Genomic DNA, 24,829 nt, shown 5'->3' with positions numbered 1-24,829 from the left:
CCACACCGTGGATTGAATACCAGCTAAAAACAGATTGCCAAATTGTGGTTACATTACAAAGGAACTATTTGAGCTTTTTGACTGTCTAAAGTTTCCAGTTTTTCACTGATGGTTTTGTTCATATTCTTTTTCTTAAAATTTATTTTATTGAACATTTGCTCTCTATGGATGCATTAAAAATATGAATTTAATAATTTCAATATTGTCAGATTAATAGTTAGCATAATTTGCGAGAATTTCTTTGCTCATTTCTATAGACCATTGTTCGCTTTAACAAAGGATGTGAAAGGGAAGAAAACGATTCAAAAAGATAATACAGATTTATAATGGAACACTACATGTAATGTTTCTGACCTTAAAAATGGACTACATTATCTATAATGTTGTCTGTAATATATTTTTGTTTGTATGGAGCGGTGACAGGCTCAGTGTTGTCTGTAATGTAACCGCTGCAGACGATTTTTTTGAGAACATTTCGGAATCCACATTAAAACAGTCGCAAAAATTAATTTTAATGTAACCGCTGCAGATGCTCTAACTGGTTATTATTGTTATAGTTTATTTTTTTTAGGACACGTCATTTTGCCCTGAAAGACTATAGAGACACCGGGTCCCGGACAGGTTAACGACAACTAATTAGTCCGGTTAGATAGAAAAGTCATGGCCGTAAGCTTGCTGTTAATTAAATTTGTATGTATTTTAATTATATATATATTGTGACCCCTGCTTATGTAGTGTGATTGCAAGTGTAAATGTGAAATTAAAATCAAATCAAATAAAATATAACACTTACAAGAGGTGTAGTATGCAAGTGAATGAGAGAATAAAATAAAACAAGCAAATAAAAACAAAACCAAGCATCAAACGTAAAAGCACGTGGTAACACTTGCCCAAAAGAAAAAAAAAATCAACATTTTGCTCTATGCCCCTCTTTTTCTATATATATAATAAAAAAAATTGATCCCTCCTCTAAGGTCTATACAGCACCCGGGGCCCGTTAATCTTGACTTTCTCCAGCCGATGAGGAAGAATATGGTCATACACCATCGAGACCCACTCACACACCAGGGGCCTCGTGTCGCGGGGATCAATGATTTCTGGCATGTCAAACAACTCGGCTGTTCTCAACGGTGACCGAACTGCCTCGAATTTGGCCAGGATAGATTCATACAACTGCTGTCTGTTTTCTCCTGCTGCCTCCAGTTCTCGACGATAAGCAGCCTAAATTATAGACAATAAATTACACAACCACAACTATATTTTTTTTTGTTTTTTTTTGTTTTGTCTTGACTTGCATTGATTCCACCTTCAAGCGGAAGACTTCCCCAGTCACCACTTGGCCAGCCAACTCGCATATTTGGTACCCGATTGTCTACAAATGCAGCACCCGCAACTCCAAACACCTTGCGTAAAACAATACTAAAGTAAGGCACATCACACTGGTACAAGGCAGCTGTGAGAGTTGACCCATGTCGAATGGTTCTAATGACAATATATTTATAAATAAATGTGTCAAATTAATTCAAATAGACATATTTATGCTGATTAACTTACGCTTCTCGTTCTGCCTTTGTACCAACCGCAAATCCAGCATAATCAGCAAAGTTTAGGATCGGAATTCCAAACGTGTCGCAAAGATCGATGTGGCGCCTGAACTTTTGACAACTGGCGGCCGTAATCACACTTCCATTCACAGTACAGTCAAACGAAATGATACCCACACTGTATCCACCAATCCGGGCCAGCCCACACACGGCACCATCTCCCCACCGAGAACCGATTTCGAACCAGCTTTGGGAGTCTATTACCTTGGTCAGGATGTCTCTGATTTGGTACATTCTCTGACGACGCCTGGGAATAATCGACAGCAATTGATCATCCCGACGGTCAACGGGATCTTCAGAGTTGTGTTTAGGAGGCAATTCAAAGGTATTCGAGGGCAAGTATCCCAGGAACTGGCGGATCTGGTCAAAGCATTCTTGTTCAGTCGAGGCCAGATTGTCAAACGTTCCATTGGACGTGTGGATCAAGGCACCACCCAGGGTTTCCTTTGTGACCTCTTCGTATGTTGCATTGGCAACAATCGGAGGACCGGCAGCAAACAGAGATCCGATATCCTCAGAAACCACAGAAAAGTGAGTCAATGTAGCCCTAGCGGCTCCAAGTCCAACAGCTACATTATTGATATTAATAGAATCAAAAATCAAAATCAAAATCAAAAGAAAACTTGCCTGGTCCAAGCGCTGCAGCTACAACAGGAATCTCTGACAGACTGGCAATCATGTCGTGCATGCCAATCAAGGGTGGTAAATAGGTTGCGCCCATATCCAGAATAAGTGTCACAGAACCTCCTCCGCTACTACCATCAATCAAACGAACCTAACAGCAAAAAATTAAAAGCCATTAACACCAAAAATAAAAATAAATAAATATATTTATATATATATATGATTTACCATTGGAATCTTTAATTTTCTTGCCATTTGTTCGGCATATAACTAATCAAAAAGGCAGAATTAGATATACTTTGATTTCAATCCACTGGTTGTTTTCTTATTTTTATTATTATTATTTTTTAAAAAAAAAAAGCAATACCATCAAGACTTACTGACTTTCCCCAAATGGCACCATCTGCATGACCTCCACGAATCGAAAAATCGTCTGCTCCCACAATCACACTACGTCCATTTGCGGTTGCCTTTCCGGCAATAAAGTTGCCAGGGCTAAAAGACTCGATCGACCCATCCTTGTTGTATTTGGTCTTTCCGGCAAAGCTTCCAATCTCTCTAAAGCTGCCCTTGTCCGTAAATCCATCCACACGTTCACGCACCCACAGTTTTCCAGCCGTCTTTTGACGAATGTATCCTCTATCACCGACATCTGGCACACTATTTCCTATCTTTCGTCTTGACATTTCTTCCAAAATATCCTATAGTCATTGTTGTTCTTTATAAGCCAATAACATCTATTTTTTCTTATAAAGATAGTTTATATTTGCCTTCCATTCTGAGGTTTCTGCTGCTTCATCTTTTGGACGCTCTTGTAAATGTTTGGCAATGATATCAAGTCTATTTTTTGCAGTTTTTGACATGGCTATTCTTCTCTTATTATCTTTAATAAAAAATAACAATAATAAAAAAGGACAAAAAGGAAAGAGAGAGAGAAAGAGATAGAGAATAAGAAGGTAGGGATGTGTACAAGGTAAACCTTTTGTGTACGTTTTATTTCAATTTAATTTATATTGTTCGTGCGAATGAATTTAGTCATGGCAGTGTGACGCTATATAAAATTAAAATAAGAATCCCGACTCAGTCACAAAAAATTGAACACAGCCAAAGTACAAGATTAACTATAATATATATTTATATTTATTTATATAATACAATTACATGTGTATGTAATTGCTTATTATTTTATTACACCGTCAGGATTTCCTATTTTTCTTTTCTTTTCTCTCTTCTTCTTCTTATTAGTGTTTATTTATTTATATATATATAATGGCTACCTTTAATGACGCTACATTCGCACTGGCCCATGAAAAGGCAAAGCAACAGGGACTCAGTGAACAAGAAATCCAGGCGATTGACACTGCAAGAACCCAACTAAAGATACACAGTAAATACCTACCTGCCTACCTATGTTCATTCAGTTTACCAAACCACCAAATAAAGAAATAATAATAATAATAATAATAATAATAATAATTGAGGTCCTGTCAATTGATTTACACAAACTATTTACTAGCTGGTATTGGTGGAATGGCAGCAGCAACAAGTGGTTTTTTGCTGGGTAAGGAATCCCCAAAAGATAGACTTACTACGATGTGTCTATATAGAAGAGGATATATAGGTGTATAAGTATTTGTTTCTAAAATAACAGGATACAATTTGTAAAAAACAAAAACAAAAAAGGCAAACGAAGAAAGTCATCACCATTCCAATTGCTGGCCATTACTGCTGGTTGTTACTTTATGGGAGCTCAAATGGGTATCATTTCTGGAGTCATTTCAGGCACGTCTACCTTGAGAGCTCTTCCAAATCCAAAGAGAGTCATTGGAGCCATCCGAGACGCGCAGTAAGTTTTTTCTTTAATTATTACTACTATTATTATTATTAGTCTTGAGCTAAAATTTTATTTAAAAAAAAAAGAAAAGAAATTGCCTATGGTAATCATAATCCTACCAACAACAAAACAGTATCCCACGAGACGTCTATTGATCAAAACGAACGGGCCCAATTTTCATCTCTTGACTCTTTCGCGACCAACAGTAATGACAATGATCATGCCAAACTTGAATCTGGGTTCGAACCCAATGGTACATATATATTATATATATTTATATATAAGAAAAAAGCATACTTTTTTTTTCTTTCTTAAACCAATTTTGAATCTATAGACTCCATGAGACCTTCTAGCTGGGGAAACAAGAGATCAGAACAATTATCAGGCACTAGTACAGAACAAATCGAAAACTCTAGACAATCCACAAAACCTCATACTACAACTACTACAACTAGTGCGTGGGATGAAGTACGAGCCAAGAATCTTCCCAACAATACATGGACACGGTTGAGAATACAGGCACAACAGAACTCTGATGCTGGTGCAGTGCGCTCGCCTCAGGAACGAATGGAGGCTGCCAGACGTCTGAAAGAACAGCGCGAATTTGGAACAGAAGAGATGCCACGAACGCGCGAAGAGACTGAGCAGAGAAGCACGACAAGAAAGAATCAGTGGGGAGATGCCATTTGATTTTTGGTTTTTGATTATATTATGTATTTAAAGAAGCAAAAAAGAAGCAAAAAAGAAGCAAGATAAGATAAAATAAAATAATGATTAGTTTTATATAAAGAAGAGGAAAGAAGAAGCAGAAAGGTAGAGGGGGTTTGATTATTATTATTATGATTTTTTAGACATTAAAATATACTTGATACAAGAAAGGTTAATAAAAAGAAGAGGAGAAGAACGAAAGGAATAAAAGATTTTATGTTGATATTAATGTCGATGGTGCTATTAATGTTAATGATGTCGATGGCGATATTGATGTTAGGTGATGTTGATGTTTAGTGATATTGATGGTTATACATTGTTCGTATTATCAGGTCTGATGGCATTTGGAGGAAGGTTGTTGCTTATTCCACTTGTGCCAAAGTTGAATAGATGTGATTGCTTATTGTGCATGTGTTCGAGCCGCTCCAATGCCTCGGCTGCTGTCTGGGGATGGTGAACTGCGTGATCATATGTATTGAAATCACAGGTGAATATAAGATCTACTTCTTCCAAGGACTTTCCCTAGTTATTCATAGCATAAAAAATCAGCAGGATGTTAACACTATCTTTTATACATAGTATATAGTATATAGCATATTCTTTACCATTGTTTCTGGAAGGTATTTGTAAATCACCAAAGCCAATACTGCACAAATGACAGCATAGATTGTATAAAATTTCCATTGAACTTGATCTAGTATAAAAGGAGATAGCTGTATGACAGCAAATGTGGCTATCCAACTGGCTGCTGAAGTGATTCCAAGCGCCTTTGCTCTCACACCTATAGTAACAAATAACAATAATTAATAAGTTTTATTAAAACAAAAACAAAATATACTTTGTATTTGCCTTGGGAATATAATTCGGTTGGATAGGCCCAGCCGGCTGGACCCCATGAACATCCGTAACTAAAGATGTAGACATACATCGTCACCATAAATGCAATCGTGTATCCTCTACCGTCTAATGCAAGAAGGGTCAAACTACTTTCATCTGCAAGGCTGCCTGTTGGTTTTGCAGAGTCGTTGGCCTCCACAGTGCCATGTATACCAGATATTATTGACATTACTATCAAACACATGGAGCATATTATTGATCCCATTACAAGTGTAGGTCGTCTTCCCCATCTGTCCATCTAATCAATCAATCAATTGAATTGAATTGGATTGAATTGAATTGAGGTCAGTAAACAACAGACGATTAATTAAAGTACTTACGATTATAAGAGGTGGGATTGCTGATACACAGTTGATAATTCCGCTTATACCATTAGCTATCGTTAAACCTATACTTATCAGTTGAACAAATTTTGTAGGCACTTTCTTCTTCTTCTTCTTCTTCTTCTTTTCTGTTCTTATTTTATGTATATTTTTAATGGTTTACCGAAAAGAGTGGCATTTCCACCCGATGCGCCGGTTGTTTCAAATAACATTGGTGCATACAACCTTATCAATAGACACATATATATATACATATAATTTTATATAAACAAAAGCAGCTCTTTTGTTGTTGTTGTTGTTTTTTTTTTTGTAAATTATCAAAATAACCTACATGATTGCATTTACACCTGTCAATTGTTGAAAGATCTGAACTGCCATTCCGAGTAATAATCGTCGTTGGTTATTGTCATTTCCACGTTTGAAGAGATACCAATAATCTCCAGAGGTGTGCTGTCGTTCGTAGGTTATACTCTGTTTGATTTCTGTGAATTCCATCAATACATCTGGATGGTCGCGTTTGCCATCGCCACGAATGAGTGCCAGTACTTCAATTGCTCGACGATCTTGTTGTTTCTGAACTAAATAACGAGGACTGAAAAAGAAAAAAATAATAAATAAAAATAATACTTGTTTTTTTTTATATATTATACCTTTCTGGTGTAGCTAGCATGCCTACAAAGAATATTATGGCAGGGATCAATTGTAATCCAAACGGAAGCCTTGAAATGATAAAAATATCGAATATTAATTATCAATAAAGCTACATACTTTTACTTGAATTTACCTCCAGGACATGGAACCTTGTACTTTCAAACCAGCATAATCGATCCAATATGCTAATCCCATCCCAAGTCCAATACTCAATTGTATAGTAGACACAAGTCTACCTCGCATTTCCTTTGGTGCAATTTCGGATTGATCTATATGTTAAAGAAATATAAAGGTTATTAATATAAGCAAACAAACAAACAAATAAATATATATATATATATATATAGATATAGGTATATATTAGTTTTATACTTGCAAAGAGGTACAACTACAGATATCATCCTATAATAAATAAATAAATAAATAAATAAATAATATGTAATGATACACATCTAAAGGAGTGTGGTTTTTTTATTATTAATATTTATTTTATCTAATTATTTTTACCCTACACTGGTGCCTGTCATTACTCGCCCACCATAAACCATCGCAATAGAATCTGCACCGACCTGAAGGACGTCTCCAAAAACAAAAATCGTGGTCCCGAGTAGAGTTAATCCTTTGCGGCCAATGATATCAGCCAGTGGACCCGCGGCAAGTGATCCCACGAATGCCGCAGCCATCATTGTGCTGATCAATAGACTGCCTTGCCGCTGTTGGTCAGCTTGACTCATCAAATTGAATTCCATGTCTTCCAGAAACTGGGGCATTGCTAGTACTCCGGTCAGAACTCCAAAATTGTAACTAAATTTTTGTTTTTCGTTTTGTAGTTGGCGTTGTTATAGGTAATACATCTTTAATATCTTTTATATATGTATATACGCATGTTTGGATGTTGTGTTCTATTTACCCGTACTTGTAGGTTCAATTGACATTGATAAGTTTCGTGATAAATAGACAGATAAAATAAATAAATAAATATATCAAAATTTAAAATATGTGTGTATTAAAAAAAAAGGATAGTTTGTAAAGAGATATAAAACTGTAAAGAAGTATATATTTGATTGCAAGTTAACCCTGTAGAATTCAAATTATTGAAACAAATTTATATATATATATATAATAATAATAATAAATGGCTGGTTTGTTGGGTAAATAGTAGGTATAAAAATGCGCTTACCAGGAACCCGCCCAGCGAAAGAAAGCTGTTATGTATATATAAATTATAATAATAACTGTTACAATTACACAAGCGCTATTTTTTTTTCTTGTTTCTTTTTTGTTTTGCTTTTTATTTTTTTATTTTTTAGGAATCTCGAATGAATTATGACTTACAGACATATCAGGATGACTTTGGTTTTTGTTGAGAATTCAGTATAGTTAATCTTCTTTTTGAGATGTCTCATAACAAGGAGAACGTTATGTGCGTGTGCGTGTGCGTGTGCGTGTGCGTGTGCGTGTGCGTGTGCGTGTGCGTGTGTACGTGTATGTGTGTACGTGCGTGCGTGTGTATGTGTTTGTGTTTGTGTTTGTGGGTTGGTATATGTATATGTATATGTATATATTTAAAGATAAGTTTTGGTGATGATGGTGATGTTGATGGTTGGTGGGGTAATCACGGCAGATAACCAAGCAAAATCAAGTTTATAAATGTATATGTGTATTTATACATGTATGACTATATTTATATATCGTATATACACACATATAAATATATATAAATATAATTATATATATATATATATATGTATGTATGTATGTATGTATGTGTGTATGTATGTAGGTATATAAATATAAGCCTGACAAGTGGTCAGTTGAGGAGTGTTTGCTGAGCTTTAGACTCTTTCTCTATATATTTTTGTCTGCCCGTCTGTTCGTCTGTTCGTTCGTTCGTACTGTATTGTATTGTATTGTATTGTATTATATGTCTGAACTGTTTTTATGCTTGTTCCAATAAATCGTTGCTGCTTATATATATCAAGTGTTATATGATATAATAGGTGTATATTGAATTGAATTGACTGTGGCTGTAGCTGTGGCTGTGGCTGTGAAAATAAAGGGGAGGAAGAGGAGAAATGGAAATAGAAGAAGAAGAAGGAACAGGAACAGGAAAAGGTGGGCCCTTGTTTTCTTCTTCCTTTTTTTTATTTATTTTTTATTTTTCTTTTGGTGTGGGGAAGACCGGGTTGAAAGTGGGGTTTTTTATTTTATTTTATTTTATATATATATATATTCTATAGAGCGTTAAAGTTTTCTTCTATCCTTTGAGTTTAAAGAATTAGAAGAAAGATCAAAAGAAAAGAAAAAAAAATTATATAGGTAAAACCCTATTTTTACATTTTTGGTTTTGCGTTTTACGTTTTGCATTTTGCGTTTTGCGCTTTTTTTATTTTTTTGGTATATAAAAAAAATCTAATTGTTTTATAATACAGAATATCTACACATTTGGGTGCAATCTTTTGCTGAGAGGTATTCAAGTGATTCTATAAACAGAGAAAAGAACAAGAGGTACAAATAACACACACTAAAATAAAACAGTATAAAATACAGTCATTTCAGAAAGTAAAGTCACTGATTTTGAGTTTGATGCTATGCAAAAAATTCTCGTATTCAACAACAAAGAGGTGTTCACGTGTCATGAACTGCGTTTATTTTACTTGGCGTTTTTAGATTTTATATATATAAAAAAAAGGCACTGTGGAAAACCATTTATTGTAATATAAGCTATAAAGTATTCCTAGAGAATGCCTGCTTAAGGCTGATATGGCTGCTATATCTGATGAACATTCCTACAGCTCTTCCCTTTTCATAGCATAAAGCCCAATTGAACCTTCCAGCTGATTGGGCTCTCTCGTTAGTTACAAATGTTGGATCGCCACTTGGTTTCTCGGGAGTTGTTGCTCTGATTGGCGTGACACTAGAAGATTTTGTGTAAAGTTGCCAACATTTGAATTGTCTAGCGAAATCGATTCTATCTTCCGCGTACTGACGAAGTCTTTTTCTGGATTTTTCTGAGTAGTCTTTACTTGTACTTGAGAATTTTTACAAACTGGCTGGCCATAGCATCACAAAACGATTCGGTGCGTCGGGTCAAATCGTTAGTCGTGTCTTTGTCAAAGGAGAAAACATTCAGTTCTGTCTTGTAGATGTCTTGAATAGTCGGGTCATCATATTCATCAAGCATCACTATGCTCTTCTCTTGAAGGGTAAAAATACATGCCAATGCAATCATCGGATCAATCGGAGCTGTCAATGTGTTTCGCAATTGAATCTGCAGTGTATACTTGAACTTGTTTCGCCTATGCCTGGAAAGGATGCGTGTAAAATGGATTGGCATCCGATTTGTCAAATGCCAAATCACGAAACTCCTTTCCTCGAGAAACCATCTGTGCTGATCAATATTAATACAGGCAATGCCTTGACATCATCAAAGATGTTTAAGCAGTACCGAATGGCTCGAGCGACAAATGCATGATTCACTTTGTTCTGTATTTCAACGATCACAGGTGCAAGATCGTGTGCAAATTCCTTGGGCGGGAGATATAATATCAGCCCGTCGACCATCATGTTGTTCATTAGCACCGACAGAGTATGCGTCTCTAGTGATTCCATTATCAATGATTGAGGTGTGGTAATCCAGAAACTCGACAGTTTAATTTATCATATCGGGATTACTTAGTAGCTATCATCTTGTCAGCATATAATATATATATAAGCGATAAAAGGCTTCTCAAGCAGTATTAATTCTTGATTTTTCTATAAACTAAACTTTCAAAAATTAGAGAAAATCAATTGTGATTAAAAGCGTAAAAATGACTTGAAGATGATAAAGAGCTATATCAATCCTTTGAATTTAGAGCAATGTAAATCTAATGCAATCTTATATTTTGTCTTTTTGCGATTTTATCCAATTCTTTGGGTCTATATTTTTATATTTTTATATATTTTTGACACTTTTGCTGTAATTTAAATGTGTGATTTTTCTTTTTTTCTTTCTTCTTCTATAGATTATTTATTATATGAAGGATTTATAGTGGCGGGTCTTATACATTGGTAATCAATGACAAGGGACGCCGGAAAAATATAGACTATATTACTCAGCTTGTACAATCTACAGAGACCTTTAAATTAGTAAAGAAGAAGAATAAAGATCAAGACTTTTCATAGATTACTCTTAAGCTATTTCTTTACTCTATTTCAAGTAGTAAATAATAAGGAGATTTTCTTTTATTTTGTGAAACTAAAGATTTGCATTTTTTTCTTTCTTTATTCTGACTAGTAACATTTATTTATTTGTTTCAATTTTATCGATTAATATTAAAGTACTATTTTTTTTTGTAGATAGATTGTGATCAGGAATTTGGCCTCTTTTACTTTATCAGATTAGCATACACTTATATATATATATATATGTTAAACTCAATTTAACCTATTTCTTCTGTACATAAAATAAAATCTAAAAACAAGAATCAGCCTTGGTCAAGAGAGTTTCACATACAACAACAAGAAAAGAGAGATCCTAAATATAGTGAAAATACTATTATTGTATATTCATACTAAATTTTCTTTTGACGTTTTATGATTATGTGTTTCAGAGAAATATTCAAGGGCAGGCGAGGCGAGGCCAACACTTTGTATCAAAAGTTTCTTGCTTTTGTTGTTACATAAAGTTTGAGTAACGTCCAGAATTTATTTACGGCCTTGACTTCTGCACAGGGTCCTTTAACAAAAGTCAATAAATAATTATTTATCTTTTTTTTAAAAAAAAATCGGTTTAAAACGAATGAACCATTGATTTTTAAGAAGAAATGGTTTTGAACTGTAAGCCAAAGCAAATCTTCAACTCTTAAACTCTTTTGTTCACTTTATCGTATCTGCCCAAGGAAAAGAAAAAGAGCAAGTTGAAAAGGGGGAGGGGGGATATTACATCATTCTCAATCTTTTGTACCACATCATGCTGTTAAACTCTATAGTCTTTTTTTTTTATGTAGTTGGATAATTTCTTCTCTCACTGACTCAGCAATCTATATAAATACAATTATAATATTCCATGATCACCTTAAAGGCACAATGTAACTAAATCATCCTTTCATGGCCCAGATAACCTTAGATTGCTTGGGTGGGTAAGTTAACCTCCAAAAGATACCAATACCCGATACTGAAAAATGAGGTTTGTTGGTAATGAATATGCTTAATTATTATTTTAATACATATATAAAAAAAATATTGATAAACCACCTTTGTAATTTCACCATACTCTAGAGCTCGCATATAATTTGTATCGCAGGTCTTTTAATGGACTATGGGAAATGTAGTGGTGATTCCGGTAGTTATGGTGATGGTGCTTTAAACTTTAGAAGGAAAAAAGAAAATCCTTTTCTTCAACAGTTTCTAAATTTTAGTGTAACCCCGGCCGGAGAAGGGGAGGGAAGAAAATGGTACACTGGACCACAGTAGTACCATTCATACCATATTTGTATTCATTGATTCTAACCAACCGGAAAATATAACCCTAATTTGTGGATGTGTCTGTGTCAAAAGACAGCACAGCAATTGAGTAAAATATAGGCATATGTATGTATGACTATAAGTATGTGGATACTACAGTATCGAGGTGATGAAACTACTGATAATGGGTGGCGTATATTAACCATAGCTATATATCTTGACCAAACAATCTTCTTATTCGAAAGATGGAAAATAAAAAAAAAAACTTCCAGTATTGATTTTGTACTTAAAAAAAAAATGTACGGAAGTGAACCGAACCGAACCGTATCGCATTGCACCGAACAGTACCGAGCCGAACCACAGTGATTAATAACACCATCTTGTTGCAACATCTTTTCAACGCCAAAAGAAGTATATTTTCAGGTACAAGTACAAACTATATATCTATATATTAAACTTGCCTTACTTTTTGGTCGGACTACTGTAATACATTATGCACCCACCCACACACCCACCCACACACACACATACAGACATCTGTATATATTATTGTATAAAAATCTTTATATATTAAAGCAAATAATAATAAAAAACATAAACAAAACAAAAGAAAAATACAGCAAGTAAGGTCAACTACAAGAAAGAAATGTAAATTACAGGCGATATGAAATATAAGGGATAAAGAAGAGTGGGATAAAGATTAGAAAGCCTTAAGAAAAGTCTGCCTGGACATGAATAGGATTCTGGAGTTTGAATGGATGAGCTTCTGTGTTGAACACATATTCATCCAAAGAAATCAAGTTTGGATCACTGAATATAAGGTAAAGATACTTGAGAGTCTCTGCAAAAAAGTAACTGTAACAAAAAAGCATATTTGAATACGGTTTATAGAATATATGTGGTGCTATCAGAAATCCAACACTCAAGTATGAATACAAACGCTAGTATGATATTTTTACCTTTCTTCAAAGTTCAATGGATCAACATTTTCTTTGTCCATAACATTCGCTACTCTTGTGTATCCGCCAGATGTCTTGCAGTATTTTTCAATAGCCTCAAAGATTGTCCATGCCTTATCTTGGTAAGACGGATCTCCAGTCATTCTATAAAAGTAAAACAGACTCTCAAGGGTTTCTATATATATAAATACATACATACATTATCGTTAATATTAATATGTATAGGCTCTTTCTCTTTGTTAGTATATATTTTTACCTGGTCTTAGGTCATAAGATTTATCATTTGCAACAAACCCATCGTCTTTCATCATCTGTTGCATCGAACCAGGGAATTGAGTGTTGTCTTGATCTTTCTGTATCCAACTCCACGACTCTGGTGACAAACCAGTAGGAGTTCGTATCCAAGTATTGTAGCAAGAATCCATAAGCTCTTTAGCCAGAGTGTCCATCTGAGGATCATCCAGATATCGACCACCCAAAAGAAGATTTCCAGGCATAAAGCAAATCTAAGAAAGAAAGAAAAAAATAAAGCATCAATAAATTATAAGATTATTTTTGCTGTACATATATATATATATAACGGGTATATAATGGGTATTCTGGAATTCTTGACGAGAGAATGTACATCCTTTTTTCTATAAGAAATTAAATGAACAAAGAAGAGGTATATTACAAGTTCACCAGACTGTAGATATTTGTATCCATTCGAAAACTCGCTCAAGAACACCATGCCATCTGATGTCTCCGATCTGAGTATACTACGCATACTCTCAACAGCCGTTCGCCACATATCAATCTGAGTCTCTTCTTCTCCATTCATTAACATGTGTGTCTTTAGGAGATATTCATAAAAGCTATCAGCTCCACCAGAGATAGTCACATAACCTATTAAATATCATTATTTGGTTGGTTGATGAGTTTGATATATAAATTCATTTTTTTTGGATCTTTGGTAAACTCACTGTTTATAGGTGTAAATGAACTTGGGTCCCAAGACATTGGGTAAAGACCAGGAATATCAGTATGAACATTGGTCATTCGGTGAATAACATTGTTTGCGAGTGTAGAGTATCGTTCATCGCCAGTAATCTGACTGAGACGAACGAATTCCAATTGCATCGATCCGAATTCTGCCAGCGTTAGACTTTTAGTTTTTAATGGTCGACCACTAAAGAAACAAAGAAATAATATATATATATATACATATATATCTTTTATGCTTAGAATCATATAACCACAAGTCTATACCTTTTCTTCTTTCTTCTTCTTCTCTATTACCTTTCTACGTCTACGTATGCAGCAGGTACACGATTAGGTGTTCCATAGGCTGGTAAAATCACCAGCTTGGTCAATTCTAAAGCCTTTTCTAAAAAGATTGGTTCTTGGCGTAAATCATAGGCTGACAAAAGTCCACCTAGGTACCGAATATTGGTTTCGAATGTCTTTGAAGGATCTTTGGTTGCTGACCAGTCTACTTTGCGCACATGCTCGCGTGCATTGATATACTCATCCTCTAATCCCATAATTATCAGTGTGTCCAGAGAATCAAAGATGGTGGCTATTTACAAAATCACAGGCCAGTAATAACAAGAATGATACACATGTGTAAGTGCAAATAAATAAATGAATGAATTGATATACAGATTAATCAAAACTCTTGTAAATTCCATTCTTGCTACAATTAGATGCTGTCTTACCTCCCCACCCGTTGCTAATACCCAATAGTACATATATAAATGTACGCACATTAGTATCGATCCAGATAACCAATATTTTGTCTTGTTAGACAATGTCCATTTACCGTGAATCTGTAGTTCCGTTTGTCAGTGGTTCCAGTTCATCGTGTCCAAATGCGTGTGTCGAATAACCAGACCAGGCATGTCGAAAGGCATTCTTGATACTTTGGGCTCTAAAGACATTGATATCCTCTTTACTACCATGATCTTCCAACGGAGCACCCGATACACATAGGTTATTTGTGAGACACAAGGCAACAGCCAAGCTCAATCCAATGGACCAATTGTTGTTAAAGATGTGCATTCAACAAATCGCAAAATTAACCAAGAAAAAAAAAGCAAGAACAGAAAACAGAAAGAAATATAAATAAATAAAAAGAAAGAGAGACTATATATATATATATATATAAAAGAAACAAAGGAATATGCGACAATAGAGACAAACAAAATTGAAACAAGTTGAACAAAGAGGTCAAAATGACTTTTTATTTTATAATTTTATAACCTTGTTGAATAATTAACAAATATAATTTTTATCTACACTCATAGAGAATACATGCCGCCGCCGCTGTATTTTTTGTTTTGTTTTATTTTATCGGAGGATATGATAGATATGTAGGTTGGCTGTTTTCACTATTTGTGTAGTGGTGGTGGTGGTGGGGGTTATTCTTCTTCCTCTTCTTCTTATTCTAATCACCATTATTATTATTATTATTATTATTATGAAGTGGTTCTATTCGGGTCATTTTAGACCCAAAATTAAGAGATGTTACGATAAAGAAATATTAAGATAAAGACATGTGTATATATCAAAAGAAGAAGAAGAACAAGAAAAAAAAGGGGGAAAAGGTGATTTAGTTTATTGACCTCTTTGTTTTTTTTTGCGTTTAGTATTTAAAATACTATACCAAGTTAAAAGGCGAATAAAAAAAATAAGAATTAAAAATAAGAGTTAAAAATAAGAATAAGAATAAGAATACTATTATGTTTGTCACCAAGGGTGTTTAAGTTATACATATACATTTGTAGGTTCAAGTTTATCAACCTCTTTATTTTCTATTGATTTTTTATTAAATTTTTACCCGCCTTGTTTATTTTCTATACAGTCTTCAGTTCATTTAAGAATCTCTCATTATATATCAATATCAATATCAATATCAATATATATATTGTGTGTGTGTGTGGATCATGGCGGGTAAATTGGGTCGAGTTATCAAATTAACTCTATTTGTAACCATGGTCCCTAAACCTTGGTTTTTATAAATACAGTAGTATTAGAATAACCACAATACTCTATAATCAAGACTCATTCACAAATCTCTAAAATAGACATCTTTGTATATATATACAGAAATTACAACATACTTTTATATTATTTAAATCTCTACAAAACTAAAGGCACTGATCTGGTTGGTTTAGCTTACGGATCAAATCCTTTACTTTATCATTCAAACCGGTCTTTTTTTTTATTCTTCTTCTAAAAAGAGACAAATTGACATATCTTTACTTGCTGTCAAGGCAAAATATATTTATAATTATTCATTTTTCTCACCACCCCTTCCCTCTTTTCTTTGTGATGCCAAATCAATGTACTTCATAAAGCCAATTGTATCAGCCTACAAACGAATTTTATTTATATACATATATAGGCATATTTGATCTGAGTCTGTTGGTTGGTTTGTTAATTCAAGGAGTATATATGTATATAGCCTTTACATTGTAACCTATCTAAACCATTGACCAAAAGAGAAAGAGAAAGAGAGAGTTCTTAATAAGTTGTTGTCTATTGACTACAGTCATATTGAAATCGATGTCTTGTATTATCATTATTTCACTTCTTTGTAACCAATGTTGTTTCTTTTTTGTCAAGCTTTGGATATTCAAATATCTCTCTGCTTTTTTTTTCAGAATACACTACATGTAATTATATACATATACATCTTGTATATGATATTGAAACTTTTTAAATCAACAAACACACAAACCCAAAGCAACTTAATAAGAATAATAATAATATTCCCTTTCTGTCTGTTAGTTGATTCTGTCAAGTCTTGTGTACACACACACATGCACAAAGGGGTCTAAGAATTTGGTCATTTTAGGAAAGGACAAGAGCTATTTCTCTTTCTAGATATCAAGGAATATGTTTTCAAGTGTCAAGCAAATATAAGCCTATCAGGTTAAATTAGGATCATTTTGCTTTACATAGCTGAAACCATATATAGATATATATTGAGGTCTCTTGATTTCTGTTTTCTTATTATTTCCTTTAGGAGTTTGCACAATTTGAGGGTTATATTAAAGCAAGACTTTTGAGCCTTATCATATTATCTGCAGAATTAAATCAGACTTGACAAAATAACAATCAAACAAAAAAGATGCACTATATACTAGTGGTAGACAGATGAAAATGGTACAAAAATATTCAGTACAAAATATTTCTAAACCAGTCAATAATATCAGGCTTTATCTGCCTACAATAAATAATTATTTGAATACTATCGCCCAGTCTAAAGATGCTGGGCAACTGGCACAAAATTGGTGTATATCAAGGTTTTTATATAATGTCTTTTTTTTTAAAGAAAAAAAAAAGAAAACAATTGTTCAAGATTTGTTCAAGAATTTGTCCTTTGAACAAAAAAAAAAGGGGGGGGGGGGGATAGTTTTGGACAAAATTTATTCAGGCTCGCCCAATCAAATTGATTTATTTTCTTAAAAAAAAAAGTACAAATATATTCTTATTTAGAACAAATTCATCTGGTCTACAGCTGGTTACATCAGTAAAGGAAATCGGAAGATGTATCTACAATTACTGGTTCGGGATTTAAGAAAGGCAGCTCAGTAATTTCCCCACTAACGTCCAATAGTGTTTTATAACGGAAAGCTTTGGCTGCAACAGCCGCCTTGACCTCAACCCTGTCCAGACCAAATCGCATTTTAATTTCCAGGTTCTTATTCAAACCGCTTTCTCCATCTCCAAACTTAAATCCAATGTTATAAATAGCCACTGGATTAACCTCTTCTTCAGTAGGATACTCGGGAATTGGATCGTCGCCATCATATGCAAACACAGCTTGTTTTTTTTGGTATGTCAGATTAGTTAATATGTACAAGGAAATTAGGCCAAAACTTACACATAGTAGAATACTGATTGTTTTCCAAATTTAATTCTTTAGAGATCCATTTATCCTTTAAGATAGGATCACCTTTAGTGATGCACACATCGAATTTACACTTTGATGGCCCTGGGTTACTGAAAGCTTGAGACGGTGTGCATAACATGATACCATATGTACGGCGAGAGGCATGTTGAGTGACTATATTTCGGTCGATGCCGTACAGAAGCGCTCCTTCCATTACAGCCAGTGTTCCAAATCTGACAACCTCAAAATGTTTGACTCGATCCTTAAAGGTTTCCTTGATCCGGTGTTGAAGGTATGGCGAGCTTCCAAATCCCCCGGTAATAAACATGACATCTAGTCTTCTTTCTCCCAGCTGTGAAAATTGTTTTTCGATAATCTCAAGGACTTCCCTTACTACTGGATCAAACACTTCTTCACGAATTTCATCATATGAAAACTCGCCTGCAAATGTGGGGCCATTATGTTTATCGTTACGCATCTCTCTCGTCTCAGGCTCGAACTTGGATACAGGATCACTCAAGCGTTTCTACACAGCATAAAAGACAAAATGTGTGTTAGTATTTATTTTAATAAAATAAGATATATATGTATATATAAAAAGAAAGGGCTTGGGTCATCGATCGCTATAATCCGTCTCATCCCTCGCATATTGAATGAAGAATTAATTAATTAATTATTACCTTTATATTATTGGTAAATTTATATAAAGCGGGTTCTATATCTTCTTCACTATATTCTGGGTACCGATATAGATTGTCTTCCATCAAGGCTTTGAATCTTCCATCCAAGAAAGTTGATCCACAAGAACGGCCGGTTCCTATGGTAATCTCTTTGTAACAGGTTTTCTCCGACAAAACATTCTTTTCAAATACAGCAATGTCTACGGTTCCACCACCGGCATCACAGATCATATAACTCTGGCCGTCCGTGAGTTTTGGACCGGATGTGTTACGCTCAGCATACAAGGCAGCCGCCACAGCTTCATCGACAATGAACAGTCTGTCAGGCTCATCATGTTCTGAGATAAGACCTGCCTTGACAGCAGCTTTTCTCATGAGATCTCTTGATTCATCAGTCCACATTGTCGGGACTGTCAAACAGTATCTATACTTGGAGGTGTAATATTTAGGATATACTTTGTATATATCCTTTTTGATATATTTGTATATTTTCTCCAAAAAATCAGCAATGACTAGAGCAATAATAGCAATAAAAGTTAACAACCAAGCAATAAAATAAAGAAATAGATAGATATGTATATCTAACCGTATGCTGTTTTTGAGATTCTTACTTGTCAATGGAGTCATATCTGATGGTATAGAAGGACGACACTCGTTTTGGATAGTTTTGTCTAGTAGTAGTTTGACTTTGGACACATAATCGTATCCATAGCTGGGATATTTTCTGCGGTACTCGTCAGCCTCTTTTCCATATTTCACGAGTGCCCTTCTATGTGGACTATACAACATCTCGGATTCCATGCATTTGGATCTCCAGGCACGCTTACAGCACTCTGTACTGAGTAGAAAGTATATTAGTTAGGATCAATTAAGTAATCATTTGAAATATAATATTCTAGTATTTAATATATATATATATATATATATATATATATATACATTATGGCTAAAGTTTTATTTAAAGTAATAGTAGTGCTAGTAATGATAGTAGCAATAGCTTTACCAAGCTTACTTACTCTATTGAACAAGTAAAACTAGGTTCTCAGAAAATAAAATAAATAAAAAAGCAGATATCTTACTTATTGAATACATCATTAGGATTAGCAATTTTTGGTATAGGCTCATTTAAGTTCACTACGTCAAAACCAGAGCAAGTTGTTCCAAAATCTAGTACAAAAATAAATGTATATTTCATGTTCATCTTAATATGTAAGAAAAATGTTTTAAAGAAGAAACAACACACAAAAAGCACTTCTTTACCTATAGCAATTAGAAAATCATATTCGCTAGTATTGTTACTATTATTCTTGCCAGACGTAAGATAGGATAACATTTTCTGCCTAGGAAATTGAAGTGAAAGAGTGAGAGGAAAAGTAAAATAAAAGAAAGAAGTGTTTTTATACTATTATAAGAGCTATAAGAATTATATGAATCATTACTTTCCCTATTAAAATAAAATGAAATAATTTGTGTCCCTCTTCTGCTAATGTTGTTGCACTAAAAAAAAACAACGATTCTAACTCATTTTTAGAATACTTCTTTTTTTTTCACTGCTACTCTCAAAGTGATATGAAATATACACATACATGCACATATACGTATATGTACTGCTTTTGTTCTTTGTGTATTTTCTCTTTCTTTATAATATGTAATGTGTATTTGTTTTCCGACGTCCCCAAGCTACAGTTTCAAGCTTATAACTTATATAAAACAAAACAAAACAAAACAAAACAATTGTTGCTGTTACTTTTTTACCAATAAAATAATTACAAGGCCTCTTCTTCTTTGTATTCTGTCCGTTTGTTTAAAGACAGCTTTAGCTTGAGATTTTTTTTCTATTCTCGTAATACTTGCGCACACGAAAAATATTATTTTAAGTTAAAGTTCATTTCCTATATGATATCATTATGCTTTTGCTGTAAGATTTGATGTCCTCACAATATAATAATAATCCTTCTATAAGTCTACACCTCTTTAAGCTTTAATTTTATCATTTTTCATTTTTCATTTCAATCTTCTGATGCAAATGTATCAAGTGCTTGAAACTACTACTTTATATTAACAAATACGAAAACTCACATTTGGTCAAAACAAATCTATTAAAGGTCTTGTTTAGATGAAGTACCATTTATACGTATTTGAATGCAATTAAGCAATATTATTCACCAGTATTTTCTTCTGGCTCTTCCTTCTTTTCACATTTTGGCTTAGAGAGATTGATCGGTATCTGTAAAACAGAGACTATTTCTTCTATTTCTTCTCCTTCTTCTTTTTATTCAGCGATATGATAAACGATAACGTACTCAAGATTTTTGTTTTTAATCTCTTGTCAAGTAATAACTCAGTATAACAAAGAAAACAGCTGCTATGTCAACCTCTTTAGCAAAAGTTTACCATAGTATGGGATCATTATAACCATCTACTCGTTCATTTGTTTATTTATCTCTTTCTCAAATCGATATATCAATGTCACATCTGTCAGTTACTATAATCCTCTTTTTATATAAGGTAGCAAAAGAAAAGCATTCTATTATCTGATTATCCAGCTGGTCAATTACTGGTGATGGAGGGGAGAATTAATCCTTCCCTGGTAGTTCGACGGTCTCACCCAAATCTTGGAAAAGTCATTTCAGACTCGATCTATAAATTTGTATATTTGAATTTAATTTATTGCACAAAATAGTGACTAGTTTAATATGTATGTATGTATGTATATATGTATGTATGTATAATATGAAAATATAATATTTAAGCGTTAGAAGTTAAAAGTCTCAGGGAAGGCTTCCAAACAGCGATTGTGTTAAATAATCGTCTGAAGATGTCTTGTCAATCACTGGTTTGAGGGATAAGAAAGGTAGTTCAGTAACTTTCCCGCTAACATCCGATACTGTTTTATAGCGAAATTGGTGGTCTACGAATTCTGCCTTGACCTCAATCCTGTCCAGACCAAACCACATATCTATGACCAGATTCTTATTTGAAACACTTCTGTCTTTAATGCTAAATTTAATGTTATAAACAGCCACTAGATGAGCCATTTTTTCAGTAGGATACTCGGGAATTGGATCATCGCCATCGTATGCAAACAAAGCTTTTGTTTTATATTTGATAGGTAAAATTAGTTAATATATACAAAGACATTAAGCAAAACTTACATATAGCAGTATAATGATTTTTCTCCAAATCCAGCGTTCTACTAATCCATCGATCTCTTTTGATAGGATCACCTTTAGTGATGCACACATCAAATCTATTACTCCAGGACCTTGGCTCATCGAAGGCGTGAGAGGGCTCACATAGCATGATACCGTATGTGCGGCGCGAGACATGGTTAATTACTATACTTTGGTCGATGCCGTACAGAAGCGCTCCTTTCATTACAGCCATTGTTCCAAATCTGACAACCTCAAAATGTTTGACTCGATCTTTAAAGGTTTCCTTGATCCGGTGTTGAAGGTACGGTGAGCTTCCAAATCCCCCGGTAATAAACATGGCATCCAGCTTTCTTTCACCCAACTGTGCGAATTGCGTTTCGATGGTGCTAATGACCTCATTTACTACTGGGTCAAACACTTCTTTACGGATTTCATCATATGAAAATTTGTCGGCAAATGTAGGGTTTTGATGGGCACCATCACATATTTCACTCATCTCAGGTCTTAGATTGCATATAGAATCGCCAAAGTATCTCTACAAAATATAAATTTCAAATGAATAAAAAATAAGGCTTTGGGTCAACCATTGATATAAGCTATATCATGCCTCGTATATTCAATGAAGAATTAATTAGTTATTACCTTTATAGTATTTATAAATTCATCTAGAGCGGGTTCTATATCTGCTTCAGTGTATTCAGGGTGTTTATGTAGGCTTTTTTCCATCAAGACTTTAAATCGTTTATCCAAGAAAGTTGATCCACAAGAACGGCCGGTTCCTATGGTAATCTCTTTGTAACAGGTTTTCTCCGACAAGGCGTTCTTTTCCAATACAGCAATGTCTACAGTTCCACCGCCAGCATCACAAATCATATAACTCTGGCCGTCCGTGAGTTTTGGACCGGATGTGTTACGCTCAGCATACAAGGCAGCGGCCATAGCCTCATCAACAAACAAGAGTCTTTTGGGGTCGTCATGCTCTGAGATAAGACCTGCTTTGACAGCAGCTTTTCTCATGAGATCTCTTGATTCATTAGTCCACATAGCTGGGACTGTCAAACAGTATCTGTACTTGGAGGTGTAATATTTGGGATATACTTTGTATATATCGTTGTTGATATCTTTGTACATTTTCCTCAGAAAATCAGCAATGACTAGAATAAGAGCAATAAGATATAAAGTATAAGTATAAATATATGTGTATATATGTAGATACTTGTCTCTTGACCATAAGCTGCCTTTGAGATTCTTACTTGTTAGTGGAGTTTTATCTGATGGTAGGGGAGGCAGATCCTTTTCTTCGATGAATCCGTCTAGGTGTAACTTGACTTTGGACACATAATCATATCCGTAGTTGGGGTATCTTCTGCGGTACCCATCAGCCTCTTTTCCATATTTCACGAGTGCCCTTCTAGTTGGGCTATACAGCAACGCAGACTCCATATATTTGAATTTCCAGTCAGTCTTACAGCACTTTGTACTGAATAAAAATAAATAAGTTTAGTCAGAGTCAGTTAAGTAAGTAGTTGAAATAAACTACTCTAGTGTATTTATTCTTCAGCTTATGCTTTACGTATAGCAACAATAGCTTTACTAAGTTTACTTGTTCAATATAACAGAAACAATATGATTCCAAAAGGCAAACAAATAAAACAAAAACTTACTGATTAAATAGATCAACAGCTTTTGGTTCCAGTTTGTTTAAGCTCATTACTTCAAAGCCGGAGTAGGTTGTACCAAAGTCTAATAAGAGAATATATGTATTAATATTATGTTAATATTCAAGAGAGTGTTTTAAAGAAGATATAGCCAACAAATCAACATAAGGATATATATATATATTACCTATAGCAATTAGATAATCATATTCGATGGTCTTATTTGTGCCGCCTGTAATAAATGATAGCATTTTATGTATATAAAATAGAAGTGAAAGAGTAAGATGAGGAGTGAGAGGAGGAGTGAGAGGAGGAGTGAGAGGAGGAGTGAATGAGAAAAGTGATGGGTTTATATAATTATAAAAATTATAAAAATTATTAATACTTGGCTTCTCTTTCTTAATTTTTTTTCCTCTTCTGTTAATGTGGTTGCACAAAAAAAGCATAAAGAAAAATCTAACATTTTTCTATAATACTTCTTCTTTTTACTGTTTTACTTAAAGTAGTATTGAAAATACATCTCCACCCACATATATGTATATAAACAGGTCTTGATCTTGACAAGTAGATCCTCCTTCTCTAAAATATCTAGTGTGCATTTGTCAATGTTCCGAATCTACAGCTCCAAAATTATGGCTTATAAAACAAGGATGAGCATTGATTAAATTTTACACACACAATCTTTTAATTTTTTGTAAAATGTGGTACAGAATTTCAAGCCTTGAGTATCTTTATGTCAAGAGTCACCTAAAGCTGAAAATGAACAGAAAGGTTTTAAAGCGAATGAATAAATTTTATAAATATAAATATATATATATATCTTGAGCAATATTTGTTGTTGTAACTGTTGCCGTTATCAATAGCATAATTACAAGGCTTCTTCTCATTTTTTTTATACATCTTTGGTTTAAAAACTTTTAAATTGGTTTCTTTTACTCTTGTAAGACGTTCCACACAGACATTATTATTGTTTTTTGCTTTTAAAGTCCCTTCGCCATAAAACATCATTAGCTATTTTGGTGTAATATTTTGATCTTTTGACAGAACAGTCATAATTCTACAATCTTGCATCTTTTTAAGATTCTATTTTCATTTTCATTTTGGTCTTCTGATGTAAGTGTATCAAGTGCTTGGCATTACTACTTTATATTAGTAAATAAGAAAACTTACTCTTGGCCAAAACAAATCTAGTAAGCAAAGTTGTGCTTACATAAAGTATCATTTATACGTCTTTGAATGCAATTAAGCTAGGCGTTTCACCATTCTTTTCTTCTACTTCCTTCTTTTCACATTTTGGCTTAGAAAGATTGATCGGTATCTGTACAACAGAGACTATTTCTTCTCCCTTTTTTTTTCTTATTCAGCGATATGGTAAGCCGTTATATACTCAAGATTTTTGTTTTTAATCT

At 33.9% G+C, this 24,829-nt stretch overlaps 7 protein-coding genes across 7 annotated transcripts; 1 reads left to right on the top strand and 6 right to left on the bottom strand.

The window, feature by feature from the left end:
* Positions 1-674: 674 nt before the first annotated feature.
* On the bottom strand, positions 675-3,018 carry PHYBLDRAFT_182160 (hypothetical protein). Its single transcript, XM_018438580.1, has 7 exons — positions 2,999-3,018; positions 2,609-2,929; positions 2,457-2,498; positions 2,232-2,379; positions 1,555-2,173; positions 1,296-1,482; positions 675-1,221 (listed from the first exon to the last, which is right to left on the bottom strand). The coding sequence occupies exons 2-7, from the start codon at positions 2,912-2,914 to the stop codon at positions 970-972; spliced, it is 1,554 nt and encodes a 517-aa protein (XP_018289235.1). The 5' UTR covers positions 2,915-2,929; positions 2,999-3,018; the 3' UTR covers positions 675-969.
* A 479-nt stretch (positions 3,019-3,497) lies between these two features.
* PHYBLDRAFT_170569 (hypothetical protein) lies at positions 3,498-4,752 on the top strand (the record flags this gene model as incomplete). Its single annotated transcript, XM_018436377.1, has 5 exons — positions 3,498-3,615; positions 3,745-3,789; positions 3,912-4,074; positions 4,149-4,315; positions 4,397-4,752. The coding sequence occupies 5 exons, from the start codon at positions 3,498-3,500 to the stop codon at positions 4,750-4,752; spliced, it is 849 nt and encodes a 282-aa protein (XP_018289234.1).
* A 327-nt stretch (positions 4,753-5,079) lies between these two features.
* On the bottom strand, positions 5,080-7,375 carry PHYBLDRAFT_114627 (hypothetical protein; the record flags this gene model as incomplete). Its single annotated transcript, XM_018428406.1, has 10 exons — positions 5,080-5,292; positions 5,376-5,537; positions 5,609-5,905; positions 5,988-6,043; positions 6,154-6,215; positions 6,322-6,582; positions 6,641-6,709; positions 6,775-6,910; positions 7,028-7,043; positions 7,154-7,375. 10 exons carry the CDS (start codon positions 7,373-7,375, stop codon positions 5,080-5,082), a joined length of 1,494 nt encoding a protein of 497 aa, XP_018289233.1.
* A 1,990-nt stretch (positions 7,376-9,365) lies between these two features.
* On the bottom strand, positions 9,366-10,253 carry PHYBLDRAFT_66524 (hypothetical protein; the record flags this gene model as incomplete). Its single annotated transcript, XM_018441654.1, has 3 exons — positions 9,366-9,642; positions 9,668-10,032; positions 10,065-10,253. The coding sequence occupies 3 exons, from the start codon at positions 10,251-10,253 to the stop codon at positions 9,366-9,368; spliced, it is 831 nt and encodes a 276-aa protein (XP_018289232.1).
* A 2,585-nt stretch (positions 10,254-12,838) lies between these two features.
* Positions 12,839-14,965, bottom strand: PHYBLDRAFT_11194 (glycoside hydrolase family 47 protein; the record flags this gene model as incomplete). Its single annotated transcript, XM_018428248.1, has 8 exons — positions 12,839-12,944; positions 13,049-13,223; positions 13,305-13,554; positions 13,722-13,933; positions 14,011-14,216; positions 14,327-14,606; positions 14,746-14,759; positions 14,850-14,965. Coding segments are annotated over 8 exons (1,359 nt in total), but the record flags the coding sequence as incomplete, so codon positions are not given.
* A 2,500-nt stretch (positions 14,966-17,465) lies between these two features.
* PHYBLDRAFT_187705 (hypothetical protein) lies at positions 17,466-19,940 on the bottom strand (the record flags this gene model as incomplete). Its single annotated transcript, XM_018439414.1, has 7 exons — positions 17,466-17,857; positions 17,919-18,453; positions 18,608-19,119; positions 19,219-19,440; positions 19,620-19,624; positions 19,687-19,774; positions 19,868-19,940. The coding sequence occupies 7 exons, from the start codon at positions 19,938-19,940 to the stop codon at positions 17,562-17,564; spliced, it is 1,731 nt and encodes a 576-aa protein (XP_018289230.1). The 3' UTR covers positions 17,466-17,561.
* Positions 19,941-21,378: 1,438 nt separating this feature from the next.
* PHYBLDRAFT_170564 (hypothetical protein) lies at positions 21,379-23,671 on the bottom strand (the record flags this gene model as incomplete). Its single annotated transcript, XM_018436376.1, has 6 exons — positions 21,379-21,698; positions 21,763-22,297; positions 22,405-22,916; positions 23,016-23,242; positions 23,427-23,505; positions 23,608-23,671. 6 exons carry the CDS (start codon positions 23,669-23,671, stop codon positions 21,379-21,381), a joined length of 1,737 nt encoding a protein of 578 aa, XP_018289229.1.
* Between the last annotated feature and the right edge of the window lie 1,158 nt (positions 23,672-24,829).

Source organism: Phycomyces blakesleeanus (genome assembly GCF_001638985.1).
Source record: "Phycomyces blakesleeanus NRRL 1555(-) unplaced genomic scaffold PHYBLscaffold_16, whole genome shotgun sequence".
Classification (NCBI taxonomy): domain Eukaryota; kingdom Fungi; phylum Mucoromycota; class Mucoromycetes; order Mucorales; family Phycomycetaceae; genus Phycomyces; species Phycomyces blakesleeanus.
Note: the sequence above shows the minus strand (reverse complement) of the source record. Positions and strands in the feature narration are given on the sequence as shown.

Excerpts from the sequence above, each read along its gene's own strand:
- PHYBLDRAFT_182160 (XM_018438580.1), bottom strand. The coding sequence starts at position 2,914 with ATGTCAAGACGAAAGATAGGAAATAGTGTGCCAGATGTCGGTGATAGA. Across the intron at positions 2,174-2,231 it reads AGCTGCAGCGCTTGGACCAG|CTGTTGGACTTGGAGCCGCT; the intron begins GCAAGTTTTCTT and ends TCAATAATGTAG. Across the intron at positions 1,222-1,295 it reads CGCTTGAAGGTGGAATCAAT|GCTGCTTATCGTCGAGAACT; the intron begins GCAAGTCAAGAC and ends TCTATAATTTAG.